The following is a 22,898-nucleotide window of genomic DNA, read 5'->3' on the forward strand; positions in this document are numbered from 1 at the left end:
TATCTTTGTTGTTGTAGGTTGTGTTGACTTTGATACCGAAATTGAACTTCTGAAAATTTAAGAAGAAGATTATAAAACTTTATGAATTAACAAATTAACGGGGAGTTTAAGCCCCATGTCAGGCTCTGCACTGATGGCATGGAGCCTGCTTAGGATTCTCTGTCTGCCTCTCTCTTTCTCTCCGCTCCTCCCCAACTCACACCGTCTCTGTCTCTCTCAAAATAAATAAACTTAAAAAAAAAAAAAGAAATTTACTCCTTTTTCTGCAGTGATTATTAATAGAACAGTGAAGTGTTTCTAGCTTGTCCATAGAAGAAATATTGAAAGAGAGCTACTTAAGTTTCACGTATAGATCATGATGTAACATTGTATAGCCTCCCCGGACTTGGTTTGGCAAATTATACTGTTAGCAGAACCAGAAGACCGACGATAGACTTGGAAAGAGTTGTCTGCAATGTAGGTGGTAGAATACTTACATACACAGGTAAATATTTATAATACACAGAGAGCTCTTACAAATTGAGAAGCTAATTTAGTGGGGAGATGATATCACCAACGTCTGACTGTTTTTATCTTCATATGTATGTACTTTATAAAAATGACAAAGAGGTTTTAAAATTATTAAAGACTGATGTGCAGGTAAGAAATTGAAATGTGGCTGCCATGAGACTCTCATTGTCCTGGACATCACTTTGTCTCCTATGGATCTGCTCACCAGAGTGTGAGCAGTGCGACTGTGGGGCTCAGGCTTGGAGGTTTGCCCCAGGTTGGGCAGGTAGGCTGTGGCCCTGGTTGGCATCCGGCAATCTTTACATTTCTCTGTGAAAGAGACCCCATGCCCAAGGAGAATGCTGTTTCAGTAGACTACGCACACGCCCGAACACAAGACCTATGTAGCTTGTGTGGCCTCATGAAAGGAGTAGACCTGAAGATCCTGAAACACCTGGCATCTGCATGCAGCCAGAGCTTACTTTTGCCTGCCTTTGTTTTGTCATCTTTTTCTGCTCTTTTTAAAAGAACCTCCGTGAGCTAACAGAGTTCTGTGTTTACCAGAGCAATCCATGGGGCAAGAGCAGGAAGGCAGGGGGCCTGGTGTCCACAGGCGAATCAGGAGGGCCTGTGCAGCTCACGTGAATTTGAGAGGCTCTGTCCAGCTGAGCCTCACGTACAGTCTCTGCCACCTAAAAGTACCTTAAGGATTTAGAGGAGAGTGATCTCCTGAACTTGAACCAGTTTTTTTGTTTTGTTTTGTTTTTTTGTTTTGGTGGTGGTGGTGGTGGTGTTTTTTGGTTTTTTTGGTTTCCCCCCCCCCCCCCAGAAGAAGGGGGATTCTAAGTCACACTAATTTGGTTCTGTCAGGGGTCTGTCCACAGCCCCGGGTAGGTGGGAATAATGGCAGGATAACACACTGAGCCGTTCGCTTCCCACTCATAAAAGAGCTGTGGTGAGGCTTTTCACTAAAACCAGTTATTGTGTTGTTGTGCGGACGGTCGTAATGTCATCTGTGTGCTTGAAAATAGAACCAGGACACATCGCCCTCAGTCCCTGGTACAGGGTGTTTTCTCTCTGTGTGAAGAAAAAAAGGAAGCATAGAATTCAGGATATAATGACTCTCAGATAAACTCCAAGGAAAGAGAATAACTGATCTATGGTTTCAGCCTGAAAATTCTGATCACTTCTCTCTTCTGTTCTTACTTCTGCCTGGAGTGATTCTCCTTCATCCAGTGTCAATAGGGATTTTTTTTTGTTTGTTTGTTTGGTCCTGGTGGGGGGAGTAAAATTTTTAAATATAGAAACATCGCCTTTTCAGTAGAAATCATTTAAAAAGTTTTAAATCTACCTAATTATTAAAATTTTTTATTCCCTCTGCTTTCAAAAATATTACAGAAGATTTATCACTTTCTTAATGATTAGGATATGGACTGTTCTGTCTCACTGACTTTAGAATCCTATATTGAGTGATTTTTTTTGGTTCTTCCCCCACAGGCATGGAGCAGTAATGTCCTTGTGTTTTCCAGAAGCAGTCACAGAAATTGGACACGTCCAGTACTAGCCACTAGCCACCTGTGGGTTTTGAGCACATGAAATGTAGTTAGTGTGGTAGAGAAACACAATTTTTAGTCTTAATCTTTATTAATACAAGTTTTATTTGTAAAAATGAAACTAAAATATTTTTCTATTACATTACCACTTTCTCGTTTTGGTAAGGTTAGACTTCACTTTAATTGTTGAAAATTAAGCTAAATGGAATTGTGTGCTCTAAGTATAAAATACACTTTGGATTTTAAAGTGTTAAGATGGGAAAAAATGTAAAGTATCTCAGTGTTTTGTATTGCTTACATGTCAACATGCAAATGTTTTGGATATATTGTGTGAAATACGATAGATTTTTACTAGTACAGTATTGCCTGTGTTTGTTGTTCTGTCCATTAGATCTTGGTGGCTTATTTACTACTCCTTGCAGGTTTGTACTCTTAACCACCATCACTTTTATCCCCCCAGCCCCTAGGAACCAGCATTTTACTCTCCTTGTTTGGCTTTTTAAGATTCCACATGTAAGTGGTACCACACAGGACTTGTCTTTCTCTGACTTCTCTCACATAGTGTAATGTACTCAGTCATCCATGTTGTCACAAATTAGAGGATGTCTTCCTTTCTTGTGAGGGAGGAATACTCCATTGTGTGGATGTACCGCCTCTTTTTAACCCATTTATCTATTGATGGACGTTTCGGTTGTTTCCATATCTTGGCTATTGTAAATAATGCTGCAATAAACATGGGAGTGCGGCTCTCTTGTCAAAATCCTGTTTTCATTTCCTTTGGATATGTACCCAGGAGTAAAATTGCTGGATCATATGGTAGATCTATTTTTTATTTTATGAGGAACTTCCATGTTGTTTTCCATAGTGGTTGGACCAACTTAGATTCCCATCAACGATGCATAAGGGTTCCCTCTTTACCACATCCTCCCCATCACCTGTTGTCTTCTGTTTTCTTGATGATAGCCATTCTGGCAGGTGTGAGGCGATATTTCATTATGGCTTTGATTTGCATTTTCCTGATGATTAGTGATGTTGAGCACATTTTCATCTGTTAGTTGGCCATTTTGATTTTGCAAAAAGGTCTGTTTAGTTCTGCCTACTTTTTAATGAGATTGTTTGGATTTTTGTTAGTAAGTTGACTGAGGGGTTTTTTTTTTTCATGTTTTATTTATTTTGAGAGTGAGTGCATAAGTGAGGGAGGGGCAGAGAGAAAAGGGGGCAGAGGATCTGAAATAGGCTCTGCACTGACTACTGACAGCAGCAAGCCCGACGTGGGGCTGTGAGATCATGACCTGAGCCTGAGTTGGACACTCAACCGACCGAGGCACTCAGGTGTCCGAAGCTGACTGAGTTATTTATATATTTTGGACATTAACTCTTTAATATGTGGTTTGCAGAACTTTTGTTGGGTTGTCTTTTGATTTTGTTGTTGTTTTTGCTATTCAGAGCTTGAGTTTAATGTACTCCCATTCTTTTTCTTTTTTATTTGTGCTTTTTGACATCCTGCCCCCAAAATTGCCAAGACCAGTATTGATGACCTTCTTACCCATATTTTCTTCTAGGAGTTTTATGGTATCAGGTCTTATATTTAAGTCTTCGATACATTTCTAGTTAATTTTTGTGAGTGGTATGAGTTTGGGGTCCAGTGTCATTGTTGTGTCTCTAATTTTTCCTAGCACCATTTGTTGAATAGACCATCTTTTCTCCACTGGGTATTCTTGCCTTTCTTGTTGAATATTAGTTGACCAGAAATACTGGGGTTTAATTCTGAACTTTCTCTCCTCTTCCACTGGTTGATGTGTTTATTTTTGTGCCAACATTATACTGTTTTTTTTTATTACTGTGGCTTTATAGTATAGTTTGAAATCCAGAAGCGTGATACCTTTGTTCTTTTTCCTTAGCATTGTTTTGGCTATCTGGGGTCTTTTGTGGTCCCATACAAATTTTAAGAAAATTCCTTCTATTCCTGTGAAAAATGTATTTGATATTTTGGTGGGGATTCCATTGAATCTCTAGATTGCTTTGGCTAATGTGGCTGTATTAATGGCATCAGTTCTGATCTGTGAACATGGATGTCTTGCCATTTTCATCTTTCATTTCTTTCAACAAAGTTTTGTAGTTTTCCTTATGTGGTTTTTTCACATCCTTGGTTAAGTTTATTCCCAACTAATTTATTGTTTTTGATGCTAATGGGAATGGGGTGGGTTTTTAAAATTTCTTTTTCAGTTGCCTCATCATTAAAATAAAGGAATGTAATTGATTTCCATATGTGGATTTTGTATTCTACTTTACTAAAATTGTTGATTAATTTCAATAGTTTTGTGGGTGAGTTATTTTTTCACTGATTCTTTGGAGGTTTATTTACTCCAGTTCCTCAGTTTACAATGGGATTACATCCCAATAAACCCATCATAATTTGGAAATCTCCTAAGTCAAAATGCGTTCAATACAGCTAACCTCCCCAACATCATAGCTTAGCCTAGCCTACCTTAACCATATTCAAAATACTTATATTAGCCTACAGTTGGGCAAAACCATCTGATACCAAGCCTGTTTTATAATAAAGTGTTGAATATCTCATGTAATTTATTGAATACTGTACTGCAAGTGAAAAACAGAATGGTTATATGGGGACACAATAGTTGTAAGTATACATTGGTTGTTTACCCTTGTGATCTTGTGGGTGACTGGGGGCTGTGACCTCCATTGTCTGGCATCATGAGAGAGTACTGTACATGTAGCCCAAGAAAAGATCAAAATCCAATGCATATGACTTTCACACCATCATAATGGAAGCCTTTTATTTCTTTGTCTTGCCTACATTGCTCCAGCAAGGACTTCCAGTGTTCTATTGAATATGAGTGGTGAGAGTAGGCATCCTTGACTTGTTCTGATCTTAGAGGAAACGCTGTCCATTTCTCTCCAACGTGTATGATGTTAGCTGTGAGTTTGTCACATATGGACTTTCTTATGTTGAGGTATGTTCCTTCCATACCCAGTCTGTTAAGGGTTTTTAATCATGAAAGGATGTATTTTGTCAAATGCTTTTTCTGCATCTATTGAGATGATCTTGTGATTATTATCTTTCATTTTATTGATACAATGTTTTACATTATTAATTCGTGTATGTTGAACCATACTCACATCCCAGGGATATATTCCACTTGGTCCTGATTTATATAATCTTTTAATGTGTTCTTGAATTTGGTTTGCTAATATTTTGTTGAGAGTTTTTGAATCTGTACTCATCAGGGATATTGGTTTATCATTTTCTTGTGGTATCCATATCTGGTTTTAGTATCAAAGTAATGCTAGCTTCACAGAATGAGTTTGGAAGTGTTCCTTCCTCCTTGGTATTTCATAAGAGTTTGAGGGGGGTTGGTGTTAATTCTTAAATATTTGGTAGATTCTTCAGTGAAACTGTCTGGTCCTGGTGTTTTCTGTGTTGGGAGGGTTTTGTTTTGTTGTTTTTTTTTTAATTACTGGTTTAATCTCTTTACTCATTATTGGTCTGTTCAGATTTTCTGTTTCTTTTTAATTCAGTGTTGGTAGGTTATGTGTTCTAGAAATGTATCCTAGATTTGTAACAGATCCTAAAAATGTAACCTAAATATATTCTAGGTTATATAATTCGTTGGCATATAATTGTTCATAGTAGTCTTATAATTCTGTGTATTTTTATAGTATCCATTGTAATTTCCTTTTTTTTTTTTTTTTTTTTTTGCAATGTTTATTTTTGAAGGAGAGACAGAATGTGAGCAGAGGAGGGGCAGAGAGAGAGGGTGACACAGAATCTGAAGCAGGCTCTAGGCTCTGAGCTGTCAGCACAGAGCTCGAACCCTTGAATCATGACCTGAGCCCAAGTCAGACTCTTAACCAACTGAGCCATCCAGGTGCCCCTGTAATTTGTACTTTTGTTTGAGTTTTCTTTTTTTTTTTCTTAGTCTAGCTAAAGGTTCATCAGTTTTGTTTATATCTTTGAAGAATCATATCTTAGTTTCATTGATCCTTTATTGTTTTCCTTTTCTGTTTACTTATTTATACTCTGATCCTTATTATTGCCTTACTTCTGCTAACTTTGGGCTTAATCTGTTCTTTATCTTGTTCCTTGATATAAAGTTAGGTTGTTTATTTGAGATCGAATTTCTTAACACATACATTTATTGTTAGAAATTTTCCTCTCAGAATCGCTTTGTTGCATCCCACAATACTTCCTATGTTGTGTTTTCATTTTCATTAATTTCAAGATAATTTATTATTTCCTGTTTGGTTTATTTTTTGACCCACTGGTTGTTTAGAAGAGTTGTTTAGTTTCCACATATTTGAAGATCTCCCTTTCCTCTTGATTATCTATTTCATGGATTGTGATCAGAGAAGATAGTTGGTATGCCTTCAGTCTTTTGAATTTGCTCCGATTTGTGACCTATCACATGGTCTGTCCTGGAGAATCTTCCATGTGCACGTAAGAAGAATGTGCGTTCTGCTGCTTTTGGATAGAACATTCTGTAAAAATCTATCTATTCTAAAATGTGGTTTGCTTTTAGTGTTCTTTGGATGATCTATCCATTGCTGATACTTGGGTATTGAATTCCTCTGTACTTATTGTATTATTCTGTTTCTTCCTTAAGATCTATTATTAATTGCTTAAATATATATTCAGTGTTCAGGTGTTGGGACTCTACGTATTTATGACTGTTCTATCTGCTTAATATATTGACCCTTCCCACCTTATCATGACCTTCTTTTCCTTTTGTTACCCTTTTTGGCTTGAAATCTATGTTGCCTGATGTAAGTATGGTTACACTTACCTTTCCTTTCCTTTTCTTTTTCTTATTTTTCTTTCTTTCTTTCTTTTTTTGCTTGGATTATCACCTCTCATTCTTTCATGTTTAGCCTATGTGGTCTTTAGAGCTGAAATGAGACTCATTAGGCAGCACATAGTTGGCTCGTTTTTTTAATCCACCCAGCTACTCTGCATTTTGATTGGTGAGTCCAATTCATTTACATTTAGGGTGATTATTGTTATGTAAGGACTTACACTTCCATTTTTTCTTTTGCCTCCTTGTTATTTTGTCTCTCCTTTGTTTCTTTTTACTTCTGTTTCTGTCTACCTTTGTAAATTGGTGGTTTTCCGTGGTAATTTGCTCACTCTCCCCCTTTTTTTACATTTTGTGTCTTAGCTCTAGATTTTTGCTTTCTGGTAACCATGAGGTTTACATAAAGTATTTCATAGATAAAATAGTCCTTGTCCTGTTGATAGCAATCTATCTTCATCTACAAAAGTTTTATCCTTTATTGTTACAAATTATCTCTTTTAATTTTGATTTTGTTACCAAGTTGTAGTAGCTTTAGTTACTTTTAAATGTTCTTTTCCTGTATGCTATGTTTAATATAATATTCTAAGAAAAAGAGAGAGAGTTACAGTATTATTACATGCCTGGTTAATCAGGTTGAATTTTGTGTACTTTCATCTTTTCATTTCTGCTTGAAGTGTCCCTTTCAACATTTCTTTTAAGGCAGGTCCAGTGGTGGTGAACTCCTTTAACTTTAGTTTTTTGGGAAAGCCTTTATTTTTCTTTCATATATAAAGGATAGCTTTGCCAGGTTGGGTGTTCTTGGCTGGCAGTTTTTATCTTTCAGTATTTTGAATATGTCATCCCACTCTCTCATGGCCTGTATTTCCCCTGAGAAATATGCTAGTAGCCTACTGGGAGTACCTTTGTAGGTTACTGTCCTCCCCCCGCCCCCCATGCCTTTCAAATTCATTCATTATTACTGACTTTGACAGTTTTAATATAATGTATCTGAGAGAAGGTCTTTTTGATTGAGGTAATAAGGTGTTCTGTTAGCTTCACGAACTTACATATCAGATGCTTCCCCAGGTTTGAGAAGTTCTCAGCTATTTCTTTCTTTAAATATGCTCTCTGTTCCCTTCTCCCTCTCCTCTCCTTCTGAGATACCTGTTATTCTTCTGTTAGCATTTTAATAAAGTCAGATAGTTCTCATAAGGTGTTTTCACTTTTTTGAACTCTTGTTCTCCTCTTCTTCCTGAATCATTTCTCTGTTTCTCTCCTCAAGCTTGCTAATTCTCTCTTCCATAAGATCTGCTCTGTTTCCATTGCACTCTTTATCTCTTTTATTGAGTCCTTATGTTACAGAATTTTTTTTTTTTTTTTTTTTTTTTAGAATTTCAGTCTTTCTAAAGCACTCTAGTTGTTAATTTTATTCCTGAGATCATTGTATTGCCATTTGGGGTTTTCTTTTAGCTCATTGAATTTCATCATAACTGCTGTTTTAAATTATCAGTTAGATAGCAGTATTCCATGTTTTGGGGTTCCATTGCTGGAAAATTGTCATGATAGATTTTTATATTATGTGATTTTTCATGGTGTTTGATGAGAAGTGCCCCTGCCTCCACATCTGAAGTAGTGAACATCTTTCTTATTTAGCCACGGTTTCCTTTACTTAAAAGTCTAATGGTTCAACAGGTTGAATAAGGGTTTTCCTTTCGTTTTCCAGAAGATGGGGCTATAGCACAACTTTTTGGTTTTTGTTACCAGAGCTGACTTCCTGCTAAGAGTAGGAGCATGAAAAAAGCCTAGGGTGGCGGCAGAGTGGGAGGGAGGTGTGTACTTCACACTGGGACTTTGTGCATGCCCACAGCCCTGTCACGGAAACTTCAAGTGGGAGGGGTTCCGGAGGCTTGTGGACCAGTCTCTTGCTACTTGGGGAGGACAGCAGATGCTTTCCTTCGAGGGTCTCTCTTCAGGGTACTCGGTCCCTCCAGCTGCACCTGTTTGCAGGCAGACCCCGTTCACTGCCTTAACCCTCCACCTCCTCTTCCAGAAAGGTTGTGTGCTGGCTCAGTGCGGGACTGAGAAGAGAAGGCCCCTGCCCTCTCTACCATCACTGTCTGTGGCTGCCAGGTCCACTGCCTCTTCCACAGGCCAGCCCACCCGACCTAGGGTACACAGACGGATGGATTTCTCCAGCATCCTGCTATGCTGGGCAGAGACACTGTGATTCCCCACCCTACCCCCCCACCCCCCACAGGGTACGTATGTCCAATTAGTTGTAAATCAGAGAGGAGAGAGGACGAATGACTCATGGCACCGTGATGCTGACGACATTCCCAAATAAAGTATATTATTGAAATGAATTTATCTCGCTCTCTTTTTTTAATGTAGCCACTGCAAAATTTAAACTTCTGTATGAAGCTTTCATATTTCTATGGGAGGTTTCGCAACATTGGCATCACTAACATTTGGGACTGGGTAGTTCTTTGTATGGGGGCCCATGATGTTCCTTATCGGGTGTTGAATCGCATCCCTGGCCAGCTGTTCTAGATCAGCTTCCCACCCAGTACAGGGCTGCCTTCCCGGGCTGTGACAGAAAGGGATCCATTCAGCCTCAGTTTGAAAACTTTACTTAATAAGAATCTCTTGTTTATCATTTTTGGAATTCATTATAAGACTTTTCTATCAGTATGCTACTGGTAACTTCTACCAGTGGTCCCAGTCCTGATCACTTGAGTAGCACAGAATAAACCAAATTCTTTATGAAGGAGATAATGCATGCTAAAAGGTCTTCTACATTCCAAAGTTTGCTCATCAAGTACTTCAACTCCTCCTTTGTGTCTGGCACCGCCCTGGGCAACCCGGACACAGCAGTAGACGAAACATGAGTTCTCCAGGAGCTCAGATACCATTTGAGGGGAAGTGGTTAATACTTGAGAGCCTGCAGTAGTATGTCGTGTGTTGATCAGTGCTGTGGAGAATACTGAAGTTGCCAGAGGTGCGTAGGGAGTGCTTTTGTTGAAGGGGACGGAGTGTGGTGATGGCATGCCATTGTTCCTGCCCCTTGTCCTTGGGGCCCTGCCCCAAGACCTCTGTAATGCCTGCTGTTCCCCAGACCTCCAGTTTCTTTTCTTTGTCCTGGACTGCACATTTCTTTCATCCATTTCTTGTAAGAAATGTTTCCCAGACACGTCTGCCTGGCTTCTGGTAAGTCTTCCTGAGCGGGAGTGTTCAGGTTCCTTTTAAAAGTGGCACATAGATCTGAATCCTGGCTCTCGTCTGATCATTGCAGACTTGCCCCTTGGGAATGTTCTAGCTGCCATTCTCCTTTTGGCGGTCTGAGATTGCACCTGCCTTTTTGGCAGCATCATCATGCCATTGACTCAGATTACAGTCAACAACCCTGAGGTCTTTCACTGTGCTGTGCCTTCCATGTTGTGCACTTGTCCCAGTGGCCAGGGTTTCTCTTGCGGTTTTTGATCAGTGTATTGCACACAGTCTGATCTAAAGGAGTTTGCTTTTGCATGTCTTATGCAAGAAGATAGCATGGACTTTGTGATGGCCCGTTACATTTCATTGCCCCTTTTACCTCTGCCTTCTGGTTGGCTTCTGGAGTAGATAATGTTGCAGATAATCTGGCCTCCTGATGAATGAGTAACTACCAAGTTTTCATAAAATGCCATAGTGAGATAAGTGCATAAAAATGAATGTGGGATATTCCCAGGTGGGATTCTTGGCTGGCAATCCTGTAATGATTTCTAAATTGAAAATTTTTAAAAAAAATTTTTTTTGGGTGTCTTATCTTCTTCTGTTTCCAGAATATTTCTTGTTCTTCTTGCGTTTAATCAATATAGTGATATAGGGGTGCCTAGGTGGCTCAGTCGGTTAAGCGTCTGACTTTGGCTCAGGTCATGATCTCACGGTTCATGGGTTCAAGCCCCGCTTCGGGCTCTGTGCTGACAGCTCAGAGCCTGGAGCCTATTTTGGATTCTATGTCTCCCTCTCTCTGGCCCTCCCCTGCTCACGCTGTCTGCCTGTCTGTCTGTCTGTCTCTCTTTCTGTCTCTCAGAAATAAAACTTTAAAAAAATATATAAATAGTGATACATGCCTGTGCTCTCAGTGTAGCTGTTGGTTGGGAGGAATTACAGCCCCTCATTCAGTCTTCATGAAGCTTATCTCCAGCTCAAACTTCTAGTATCTGTTCCATTTCTCGCTGATTTTTTCACAGACAAAAGATAAAAAACTTTGTGTAGTTGACCCTTGGACAGTTCATCTCCTGGGCAGTCAAAAATCCATATATAATTTTTGAACCCTCAAAAACGTAACTACTAATAACCTACTATTGACCAGAAGCCTTACCAGTAACCTATAAGTAGTTAATTAACACATATTTTGTATGTCATGTGTATTATATACTATATCTTACAATAAAGTGAGATTTTAGAAAATCACAAGGAAGAGCAAATACATTTATAATGCTGTACTATATTACAAAAAAACCCCACATGTCAGTGGACCCCTGCAGCTCAAACCAACTGTACACATCTCTAAAACTACACTGAACATGCAAATGGTAGATAGTGGTGGGAAATCTGTCCCTGGGTTCCACTGTTCATGTCATGGAGATTCATGGTCCTGAATGGTGGAGAATGTGATTTAAATACCATCTGTGTCTACTTATCTGGCAGATTGGTTAGATGACAGATTTGCCAAATGAGCAGTGTGTGTTCCTAAAAAAGAAAAAGAAATCAGAAGGATTTTACCATGGAGGATTTAAAAATACTATTTATTTTAAAACTTAATGTTCACTTCTGTAATTCAAATTAATTTAGTTTGTAGAATAAAAGTTTTTTGAAGATACATTATTGTGTTTACTATTTTGTTTGATGCTTTAGTTACATAGGTGTGTTCTAAGCAGCAGTTGCTATACCGGCATCCCTTGCCATAATCTAAGATAACTGAGAAGAATGTAGTATTTTAACAGTTTCAGAAAGGTGGTCTGGGCCCCTGTCCCCACTACGCTGGTAGTGCTGTCATTGTGATCTGTGAAAGGGGGATCAGCTTGTGACCAGCCAGGCCTGGATGCCTGAGCCCTGACACGTGGCTTATCCAGGCCACTCTGCCCCTGACCTCCATCAGCCTTCTGCTGCCTCCAGACCCCTGCGGAGGCTTTGACAGTCCTCCTTCTGGACAGGTTAATTGGCAAGGGGTTTCCTGTATATCCAGAGGGGCTAAATTTTGTTCACATCAATGTCTTTGGGAAAGTGCTAATGTAAGATGCCGGGCCTAAATTTTACTTTGGCTTTATAGCTTGTTTCCATTTTCCCATTCAGTTTCTTAAAAACAGGCCCGGTGATGGCATTTTGTTTACATTATTTAGCAGCTGGAGTACAAACATGTATGAAGCATCCAGATAACAGTAGTTGTGTCTCGAAGCAGAAGCAAACCAGAATCCACTGTGCCAGCACATGACAGGAAGACGAGCCCTGTGAGGTGGGGCAGAAGGCTGGATGCCAGCGGGGGAGCTGGGGTCATTAGGGTCAGAATAACACCAGTGGCACAGGGCCAGTGGATCTGTTGTGACACTTTTCAGGGGTCAGCACAGCAGTGATCGGGGTACAGCCTCCGACAGACCCTGTTTTACCTTGTCTACAAAAAGGCACATTTTTAAGGTGTCTATACGTGCATGCCTGTGGTGTTCATATTAATGACAATAGCTTTTCCCTCCTAGTGTCAGTGGCATTAAAATGTTTATTTTTCTTTTCTTCTTTCAGAACAAGCCTGCCCTCCCCTATGTTTTCCAGAAATGACTTCAGTATCTGGAGCATCCTAAGAAAATGTATTGGAATGGTAAATTAACTATCAATTCTCTAATGTAACATTAAGCAGACATGTTTCCTTACATATTCTTTGGAAGAGAATCTTAATGTTGGCATAAAAGTGACGTACAACAAAGTTTATGGAAACTTGAGAGTCAGAAATTAGGATAAGTCGTAGGTTTGCCTGACAGAATTTGAACCACTGTTTGTGCCATTTTAATGGGGTTCCATCGTGACTTCTCACTGTTGAGAAAATAGGAAAAGAAAATGCTCTTTTCCTGTTGTCACACCACATTTGTGTTTCCCCATAAAATTACCCAGAAATTCTCTCAGAAAGCACAGACTCCCCAAAGTGTAGGATATAATTTCACATACCCTTCTTCGTACCAGCTACTTGTTTTGTGCTTTGAATTTTAACTGCGGTATATTAGATACGTGGAATGTGTACCTGCCTAGCTGTGCAGGTCGATCTGACGTGGGGAAGGGCAGCACCAAGCAGAATCTTCTAAATTCCATAAAGATGTAGATTGTTTTTAAAACAGTGGTCCACAGCTCCACCTGGACATCAGTTAGGCTAGAATTCTGAGTAAAGTTCTCTTCATTCTTCTATCAGGAACTTTGCCCAACTAGAATGATGAACCATGTAAACATGTGAGTCCTGAGCTGCTAAAGAGTCTGCCTGGACTTTACCTTTTGTAGTGTGACAGTGTGCATCCTAGGAGTGCTCTGAGGACTTCCTGCACCAACAAGTGTAGTCACTTTCCTTTCACTCTGCAGCTTGCCGTCAGTGAAACTCGGGCGTGCCCACTTCGGCATTTCTCTAATGTCCCTGCTCTCTGCATGTGGTTACCTCATCTGAGACTTAGCAAATGAGACATCCAAGGACCTAATCCCAGAAATAGTCATTTTAAACAATTATTTTCTGATTTTACTATGTGGAGAGTAACTCAGCTAAGCTCTAGAGCCAGATGCTGGGATTTGTCTCAGCTTTGCTGCTTCCTACCTGTGAGACCCCGGGGAGCCTGCTGTAACAGACTGGATAGGGCTTCCTCCTGGGTAAAGTTAGGAGGAAAAAGTTTTCTTTTCTTTTTCTTTTTTAATAGTTTACTGTCAAGTATATTTCCATATAACACTCAGTGCTCATCTCTACAAGTGCCCTCCTCCATGCCCATCACCCCCTTTTCCCTCCCCCCCCCCACATCAGTCCTCAGTTTGTTCTCAGCATTCAAGAGTCTCTCGTAGTTTGCCTCCCTCCCTCTCCCCCACTATTTTTCCCCCCTTCTTCTCCCCCACGGGCCTCCATTAAGTTCCTCCTAATCCTCCTATACGTGCAAACATATGGTATCTGTCCTTCTCTGCCTGACTTATTTCGCTCAGCATAACACCCTCAAGTTAGGAGAATAACTTCTACCTTAGATGTGTATTGAGAGATAAATAATTTATGTAAATTGTCTAGGAAGTCCCTGGTTTAGCATAATGCTCAATATTATTAGCAGCAGTTAATCATCATACTAAAGAATCAGCCTCTAATTATATTAAAACTCATCAGGACAAACCAAATGTATATATTATTAAGATGTTAATTATACATGTTAGTGTCTTTTGATCTGAAATTTTCAGGGTAAAAAATTTATATTTGTATTCTACAGAGCCAGCATTTTTCAAACCCTTAGTAAACATATTTACCACCATGATTTAGTATGCAAATAGGTATATTTGTGTGTTTAAAGCCCGGAGCATCTTGTGTGGTTCAGTTGGTTAAACATCTAACTCTTGATTTCGGCTCAGATTATGATCTCACAGTCGTGGGATGGAGCCCTGTGTCAGGCTCCACTCTGGGTGTGGAGCCTGCTTGAGGTTCGTTTTCTCTCTCTCTCTCTCTCTCTCTCTCTCTCCTCTCTCCCCTCTCTCCTCTCTCCTCTCTCTCTCTCTCTGCCCCTCCCCTCATGTGCACACAAGCAGTCTCCCACCCCCCCAAAAGTAAAGAAAATAATAAAATTAAATCAATTTCACAAAAGGAACATTCATCCTTACAATAAGTGGTATTTCCTTTTATGTTAAATTAATGCTGATTCCAACTCATTAAATGGATTACATACTCTCTAATGAATGAAACCGTCACTGTAGAATTGATACCACATCTGTCAAAAACTATTTGGTCAACAGAATTTGTATGCAAACTTCAGCTGTGTTTGAGCTTTTTGGGACACCATGGAAAATACAGTTTTCTGTATTTCTCTTGCTTGAATCTGTCTGCTACCATCTTCTGTCTCATAAGTGTCAGGTTTAGTGGTGGGATCATGAATTTGTTCAGGCTAGAAGTCTAGTTTATGTCTAAAGCAACCATTCTGTCTAAATGGAGAATAACTATTCTTTTAAAAGATAGGACATAATGTTATGTTGGATCATACCTGTCATACTTTGAAAGATAAACTTTTTTTCTCTAGAAGAATGATTTCAGTTTTACTTTTTATTGCAAAACTGTGTAAATAAATGTTCTCTACTAAGTTTATAAGAGGCTAACATTCTTAGGGGGGACATTTACTACTGTGGATTGAAGGACTTACCTAGGATTTGTAAGTATTGGTCTTTGGGCACTGTCATAGGATCCCCTCTAGTAGGCAATAGAAACAATCAAAAGGTGTAAGAGTTGGCCAGCCATAGAGATTTAAAGTACAATATATCTTAAAAATAAATAAAGTGCAGTGTATCTTTTTTAAAGAGTTTATTTATTTATTTTGAGAGAGAAAGCACAAGCTGGGGAAGGGCAGAGAGATCGGAGCGGGGGGAGGAGAGAGAGACAGAGACAGACAGAGAATGCCAAGCAGGTCCGTGCCATGAGCCTGGTGCCCAATATGGGGCTTGCTCCCACGAATTGTGATACCATGACCTGAGCCAAAATCAAGAGTTGGACACCTAACCGACTGAGCCACCCAGGTGCCCCAACTACAATGTATCTTGAGAGAAAAATACAAATATCATCATTAGAGTATGTTTTTAAAAGTAATTTTTTGTGTTGACCCCTCCAATGTCTGCCTTCATGTATCCTCCAAAAGAAAATAGTTCAAAACTTAAAACTGTAGGGGCACCTGGGTGGCTCAGTTGGTTAAGCGTCCAGCTAAGGCTCAGGTCATGATCTCATGGTTTGTGGGTTCAAGCCGCACATTGGGTTCTGTGCTAACAGCTAGCTTGGAGCCTGCTTCAGATTCTGTATCTCCCTCTCTCTCTGACCCTCCCCTGCTCACACTGCCTCTCCCTCTCAGAAATAAATAAAATATTTTAAGAAAATGTAATAACCATAATGTTTTTGTACTAAAGTTCAAAGCAAAGGCATTTTTTAAAAGCCTGCAGTGCATTTCTGTGATTCTCTTTTTTCTTTTTCAGATGTTTTAAAGTTTTATTTATATATTTTTGGAGAAAGAGAGAGCTTGCAAGCAGTGGAGGAGGAGGGGGCAGGGAGCAAGAATCCCAAGCAGGCAGCTTATTGTCAGTGCAGAGCAGAGCAGTCCATGAAGAGCCGATACCGGTCTTGAACCCACAAACCGTGAGATGGTGACCTGAGCTAAAATCAAGAGCCGAACACTTAACTGACTTAGCCCCCCAGGCACCCTGCATTTCCATGACTCTGTTAGACTGAACAATCCAAACACTGCAGGGGCACCTGGCTGCTTGAGTTGGTGGAACATGCGACTCTTGATCTCAGGGTTGTGAGCTGAAGTCCATGGTCAGTATAGAGATTACTTAAAAATAAAAATCTTTAAAAAAGAAAATAAGTACATGGCTTTTATGAACTCATGATAGATGTTGAGTGTAGAGATTACTTAAAAAATAAAAAAATATTCAAACACTTCAGTTCCTTTCTGTGTGGGCAAGCCTCCATTGCAAAAGCCATGTACATTTCCTTCAACCAGCTCTTCCCCATAGCTCCGCATTCCTAGTTTCTGAATTTTATAAGAAGAAGTCTTAAAAGTACTGGGGGATATTTGGTATTGAACCATAGCTTCTCATGATGTCTCTATTGACTTGAGAGCATGCCAGAACAGAGTGGAGAGTATGAGCATCCTGCAGATGAAAACCTCACAAGGCTACACTGAACTGGGGTCCAGTCCCAACTTTTTAAAAACTTGATGCCCCTTATGATGAAATGGTTTTATTGTATAACATCATTATCCAAAATGACTTTGGAGCAATTGGTTGGCTCAGTTGGTAGAGTATGAGACTTATGATCTCGGTGTGAGTTTGAGCCCAATACTCGTATAGAGATTACTTAAAAGTCTTTAAAAAAAAAAAAAAAAAACCCCAAACCATAAATACATGGCTTTTATGAACTCATAATAGATGCTTACCTGCCAGGTGCAGTCTAGGAATTTGTCTTAATCAGGAAGGAAAGTCCGAGATCTGACATTTGCCATCTTGGACCCCGTGTCCTGCAGCACCATCTCCAGCCAGGCTCACTTTGACCCCGTCTTCCACTTCCACGTCTGTACATGTTTTGCTTTGCTTCTTTCTAAAAAGAGTATGGATGGAACTGGAGGATATAATGCTAAGTGAAATAAGTCATTCAGACAAAGACAGATATCATAACGTTTTTACTCACGTGGATCTTGAGAAACTTAACAGAAGACTATGGGGGAACAAAACGGGGGGAAAATAGATACAAACAGAAAAAGAGGAAGGCAAGCCGTAAGAGACTCTTAAATACAGAGAACAAACTGAGGGCTGATGCGGGGAGGATGGGTGATGGGCATTGAGAAGGGACTTGTTGGGATGAGCACTGGGTATTGTGCGTAAGCAATGAATCATAGGAATCTACTCCCAAAACTAAAAGCACACTGTATACACTGTATATTAGCCAACTTGACAATAAATTATATATATGTGTGTGTGTGTGTGTGTGTGTATACTTATGTTTATTTTTGAACAAGGGAGAGAAACAGAATGTGAGTGGCAGAAGGGCAGAGAAAGAGGGAGACACAGAATCCAAAATGGGCTCTAGGCCCTGAGCTGTCAGCACAGAGCCCGATGCGAGGCTCAAACTCATAAACCGTGAGATCATGACCTGAGCCGAAGTCAGACGCTTAACCTACTGAGCCACCCAGGTGCCCCCCAAAAATAACATGGAGACTTAGATTTCCAAAACTAATGACATATTTCTTTTTCCTTCCAATCTGTTTTGGACAGGATTATGTTACTCAGTGTTGGATAATACTACATGAAATGAATACTGATACTGATAACTGATCCTGAACTCTAAAACTCTCTGTGATTGAAGCTTTTACAAAACAGATTTCCAGCTCAGAACTAATACTGATACTGGTTAGTGATTTGAAACCTTTCTTCCATATTTCCTTACTCCCATTGTCCTTTCGTTGAAGGGCTCTGATCTCATAATCCCATTATCCTGTGCTTCCCCTATTTTCTTTCTCCTCTTCTCTCTCATCCCTTCAGGGTTTCTCAGTGGGACTCACCCAGGGGTTAGGTCCTGGGTGTTGATGCCCAGTGACCTTTGAAACCAGGGCCAGCCCTGGGGTGAGGCGTAGAATTTGAGCAGGCACCTGTGCCCAGGGCTTTGCAGGTATCTACCCTGAGTTCACTAAGTATATTAGAGTCCTGGAATGTTAGTGTTGGATTATTATCAGAGATGAGAAAGGTCTGGTGTATTATACACACTGACCTTTTAAAATGAAAATGAGATGCTACTCTTAATGATGTCCAGTGGAACCAAATACCATAGAGACCCGGAGCAAGCTTTTACTCTAAGAGTTGGAAAGTTTATAGTTCCATTTAATCCTTTGACTCCTACTTCCATCCCATATTTTCTACAGAATATTATCCTAAACTTTTTAATCTTTTAAGGTCTTTTACTGCTTATCACACTTTGCTATCACAAAAATACTTATAAAAGTAAAAATTAGTGTATATCCTGTGAACTTAAGACTTTAATATTAAGTTTCTTTGCATCACATTATTCTTACAAATATAATGTGAGTGATCAGAAATAAGTGTTATAAAATTTATGAAAATATTAACATAAAACATAAAAATGTTCATAAAATGGATTTGTTTTCCACTGGGTTTAGACATCTGAGAATGTCACCTATTGCTAGAGTGTGACAGGCCTTTCAATAACAAGTAATTTTTTAATAGATTCAAAATTAAGAAGCCTTGCTCACAATAGTAGACAGATGGGAGTGGGGGTTTGGTGGGGTTTTTGAATCTCACAATACCGTTCAGTTTTTCGACCCTTTCCCAAACTGTGTGCCAAAAGTTCAGATAACAATGTTATCAAAAATATTTTTCTTTTTTTTTAATATTTATTTTTGAGACAGAGAGAGAATGAGTGGGAGATGGACAGAGTGAGAGGGAGACACTGAATCCAAAGCAAGCTCCAGGCTTTCAGCTCTCAGCACAGAGCCCAATGCAGGGCTTGAACTCATGAGCCGTGAGATCATGACCTGAGCTGAAGTCGGACACTCAACTGACTGAGCCATCCAGGCACCCCTCAAAAATACTTTTCTATGATCCATAAGTTGACAGCTCAATTAGGACTTTCTTCAGTGTTACTTGAACAAACTTGGAGAAAGCTCACTTGTAGAAGGTCTTATGAGCCTCCAGTGGAGTCATAGGTGCCTTGGCCTCTGGGAAATGTGGCTGGAGAAGCCTCACTGGCGCTCTCAACTCTTGCTGCACGTAGCTCTGCCCTCTTACTCACATGTACCTTACAGTAGTGAGAAGGGGGGAGAACAGTGAAATAGTTTTTGCTCAAACACACCTGTGTCCTTGTAATAATTTTTGATAAAATGCTTTTATCTTATCATGAGCTTTTTTCCCCCTCAAACATTTTTCCCTCAAAACCACAGATGTAGCTCATTCACGTGATGCACCACACAGCCTAGAGCCAGCCCATACTCAGGCACAGCTCAGGTCAACTGACTGTCAGGAGCGCGATGGTATTTTGAGGTTCAGATAAACATGTTAGTATATGTCACTGTGACAGCTGTCCTATTCTTGAATTCTGAATCGAGACAGGATTTGGAACTTTGCCAAAGCTGGTACATGATAAATACTTGAGAGACAGGGAATAGAAACGGCAAGTAGTTAAACTCTACCTAGCATCTTTACCACCTTCCGTTCCCGTGTTCTGAAATCAGAATACCCCAGCATGGGAGAAATGGCCAGAAGAGTCCTTTTCTGACGTCAGGTCTTTCCCTTAACTGAAACAGGGAAAGTCATGGAGCCCTCACACAAGTTACGGCGCCTCAGTTAAAAGAGGCCTCACCGATACCAGTACTGTACTTCTACCCCGCCCTTCATTTGGCACCCTGAGGAGTTTTACATTTCAGAGCAAGAATACTATACAGTGATTGAGGCTGGTGTGAGTTGTCTCCCCTCCCCCCCGCCCCATTGCAGAAGGGTAGTTGAGGGCAAGAGGGAGAAGAGCAGGAGCATGACCTCCAGTGCGGTGTCTGCTCGGACCTGCCGGTAATTAGGTAGAAGTGCCTGTGGAGGCTGAGTCTCTGGAAATTTTGTCTCCTTAATGCAGCCCCGCCCGTATCTCCTAGCCGGTCTTTGTGCACCTTGAGTGAATACAGGGTGAAGACTGAGATCCATCCAGGCATCAGCCAGTGTGTCTCTTGTCCTTTTACATTCCTCTCCAATGTTTGTCCAGACTTTTGTTAAGTGCCTCCCAGCTCTGAGAATACTCCGCTATGAGACAGGAAGAATAGGAAAGGAATATCTTTCTGTTTATTTTTTTCCTTACAGCTTTTCTTCTGTTTTTCTTTCTGTTTCTACGGTTGGTTTATGCCAGGATGCGCATTGTGTGGTTCAGTTCACACACAGACACGCACCCCTTTCCTGCCCCGCAGTTTGTTCATTTCTAAGTGTGGGATCTTCCACTCGATCCCATTGTGTTCCCCTTGGGCTGATCTGTGAGAGCTGAGGGACAGTGGTGTGACCAACCACAAAAGGCGTGAGGGCGGCAGGCCTTTTTCAAACTGCTCATCCACGTGGTGCCAGGAGGGCTGTCTTGTGAATACTTCATGTGACCGCTTTTGGTGCAGCCAGTGGTATTTGGACAGTAGATAAACTAGAAGATGGTAAACATCTTATGGAAGGAGGGCACTGAGTAGCAGACGATGTGAGAGACTTTTGACCCTCCGAAGCCCTTAAATGTAAGCGGGATGGATTTCTACGTCCTTGGTAGCTGTGGAAGGTAGAGGGGGTGTGGAGGAAGGACCCACTGCCAACTTCATCTTGCAGAAGGCACATCCAAGGAGCAGAGCCAAGACTGCTTCTAGCTACTTGCCTGGCACTAAAGAGCCTAGAACCCCATTTAGTGCTTGGGTCACACTCCTGAGTGAGGACTCTGCCTCACCCCGGCTGCTGGGGCAAACAAGCAGACAGACTTCGCCCGAGATATAAGTTGAGTCTCTCTCTGTAACCCAGGTCTTAATATTTGCACAATTGGGTATTACAGTGTTAGAGTTTACATATATAAAATATTTTCCGGTTTCACTGGGATCAAACTGGGCCTTGCCTTCAGATTGTTTATATAGTGCTCAAGAGATGAAGCAAGCAGCTCCCTCCCGCTTTTTCCTCTCAGTTTGTCAGCAGATGAGAAATTGCAATTAAGAGTTTCTTCAGTTGCATCATTGGTTGCTATTAATTTGCATGGATAAATTTAAACTTTGTTTTCAGCTAGGTCACAGGGTGGAACCGCCTGGCATAAATGTTTAATTTTTCCAGCCAACTGATGCTCCCAGTGATCAGAGTAGTCTAGGTCATATTTCTTCCTGAAACTTGACCCTCATGATGTGCGTCATTTCTTTTCCTGTTACTGGGATCTGCGCAGTACTAATTAGTAGTGGGCAGTATCTAGAGAGCCCAGAAGCAAACTTGATTATGTTGAAAGTAAAAATGATGTCACTGTAAAATTCTAAAATGGGATGAAATGGAGTTTCTGTCACTTGAGGTTTTTATTACATACCTAAGGAACTATAGATTTTAACAAAAATTACTGTAAAATTATTTTAAAATAATTTGACTAATAGAGGCAATAAAATTGTTTAAGTCCATTGCTTCATTGTAAGAGTATAGATACTCCTGCTCTTCTGACGGACTCTCAGAGAGGGTGAGGCTGGTGCTATGGTGGACTGGATTTGTGTGTATATGTTCTCTGGGATCTTTTCTTTCCTTCAGACTTCCTCTCTGTTATTTGGCCCAGATTCTTGTGCCTTTTCACTTCTCTGAATGCTTACATTCTGAGTTAACTAAAAGAAGTAGGAAAGTGTTTAAATTATTCTAGATTACAACATTGGATTTAAAGAAGCTTATTTAGAATTTTAGGAGCTTTTCAAATGATTAAAAATAATCTACTCATTGAATTAGTGGTAAAACCATGTCCTTTATGCCCTCGTCTCAAAGCGTACACCACACCTGCTTTCACTGACTCACTAACTGCTATAAAGTCTAGCCAACTGGTGTTGAGAGGCAGGTGGCTAGTAGACCCTGGATGGTCCCATCCTTGTCTGTATATTTTCCCAGTGGGGGGATGTATGTGAAGAGGTGAGCATACCCCTCATTGCTTTAGAGATGGAAGATGAAGCCCCTGGGCCAGGATTCTCATCTGATCCACTGTAATTAGGGACAGGCTAAAATGCCATCTCCTCTAGCACATCTCCTATTCCCTCAGGGACTATTTTGTAGTCCTTTTAGTACTTTTTGAGGAAAAAAATAGAATCAAGCTTTGAGGTAAAGTTCTTCATTGCCATAATAACTAAATCTCATCCCGATGTTGTACACACGAAAGTGAAACATAGAGATCAAGAACGGCACAGTTTGGGGCACGTGCTAGTCAAGGGGTAGGGCTCGAGTTGTCCCCTCAGAGAACTCCTGTCTTGGTGATAAGACAGAGCAGCAGCCAGCAGGAAGAACCTTATGCATGGGCCTGCAGCCGGCCACCCTGGCCGGGGCTCCAGGGGGAGCAGGGGTCCTTTCCTTCCCTTCCTCACCCTATAAAGTCTGCGTGCAGAAGTCATGCTGCCTTCTGAATAGCTTCCCTGCAGCTCAGGCAATGGGGAAATACCCCAACCCCTGAGGCTCCCTTGCCTCTCTGCCTCCGAGAGGACTTGGCGCTCTTGCATGTGTTCTCCATGGTCATAGCTCACATTTATTGCTTGCTTCATGTTTGCCTGGTGCTCTTCCAAGTGTCACAGATGAACTAATCTAATCTCTACAA

At 40.6% G+C, this 22,898-nt stretch overlaps 1 protein-coding gene across 7 annotated transcripts in view; it reads left to right on the top strand.

Annotated features, from left to right (window-relative positions):
• OSBPL1A (oxysterol binding protein like 1A) overlaps nucleotides 1–22,898 on the top strand; it is a 239,018-nt gene that overhangs the window by 189,773 nt on the left and 26,347 nt on the right. For all 7 annotated transcript variants that reach the window (XM_039217817.1, XM_039217808.1, XM_039217802.1 and 4 more), the window contains one exon: nucleotides 12,614–12,689. In XM_039217817.1, coding sequence (XP_039073748.1) covers nucleotides 12,614–12,689 — 76 coding nt within the window. The remainder of the gene's footprint in view (nucleotides 1–12,613; nucleotides 12,690–22,898) is intronic.

This window comes from Hyaena hyaena, unplaced genomic scaffold (genome assembly GCF_003009895.1).
Source record: "Hyaena hyaena isolate Hyena2069 unplaced genomic scaffold, ASM300989v1 scaffold_14, whole genome shotgun sequence".
Classification (NCBI taxonomy): Eukaryota; Metazoa; Chordata; class Mammalia; order Carnivora; family Hyaenidae; genus Hyaena; species Hyaena hyaena.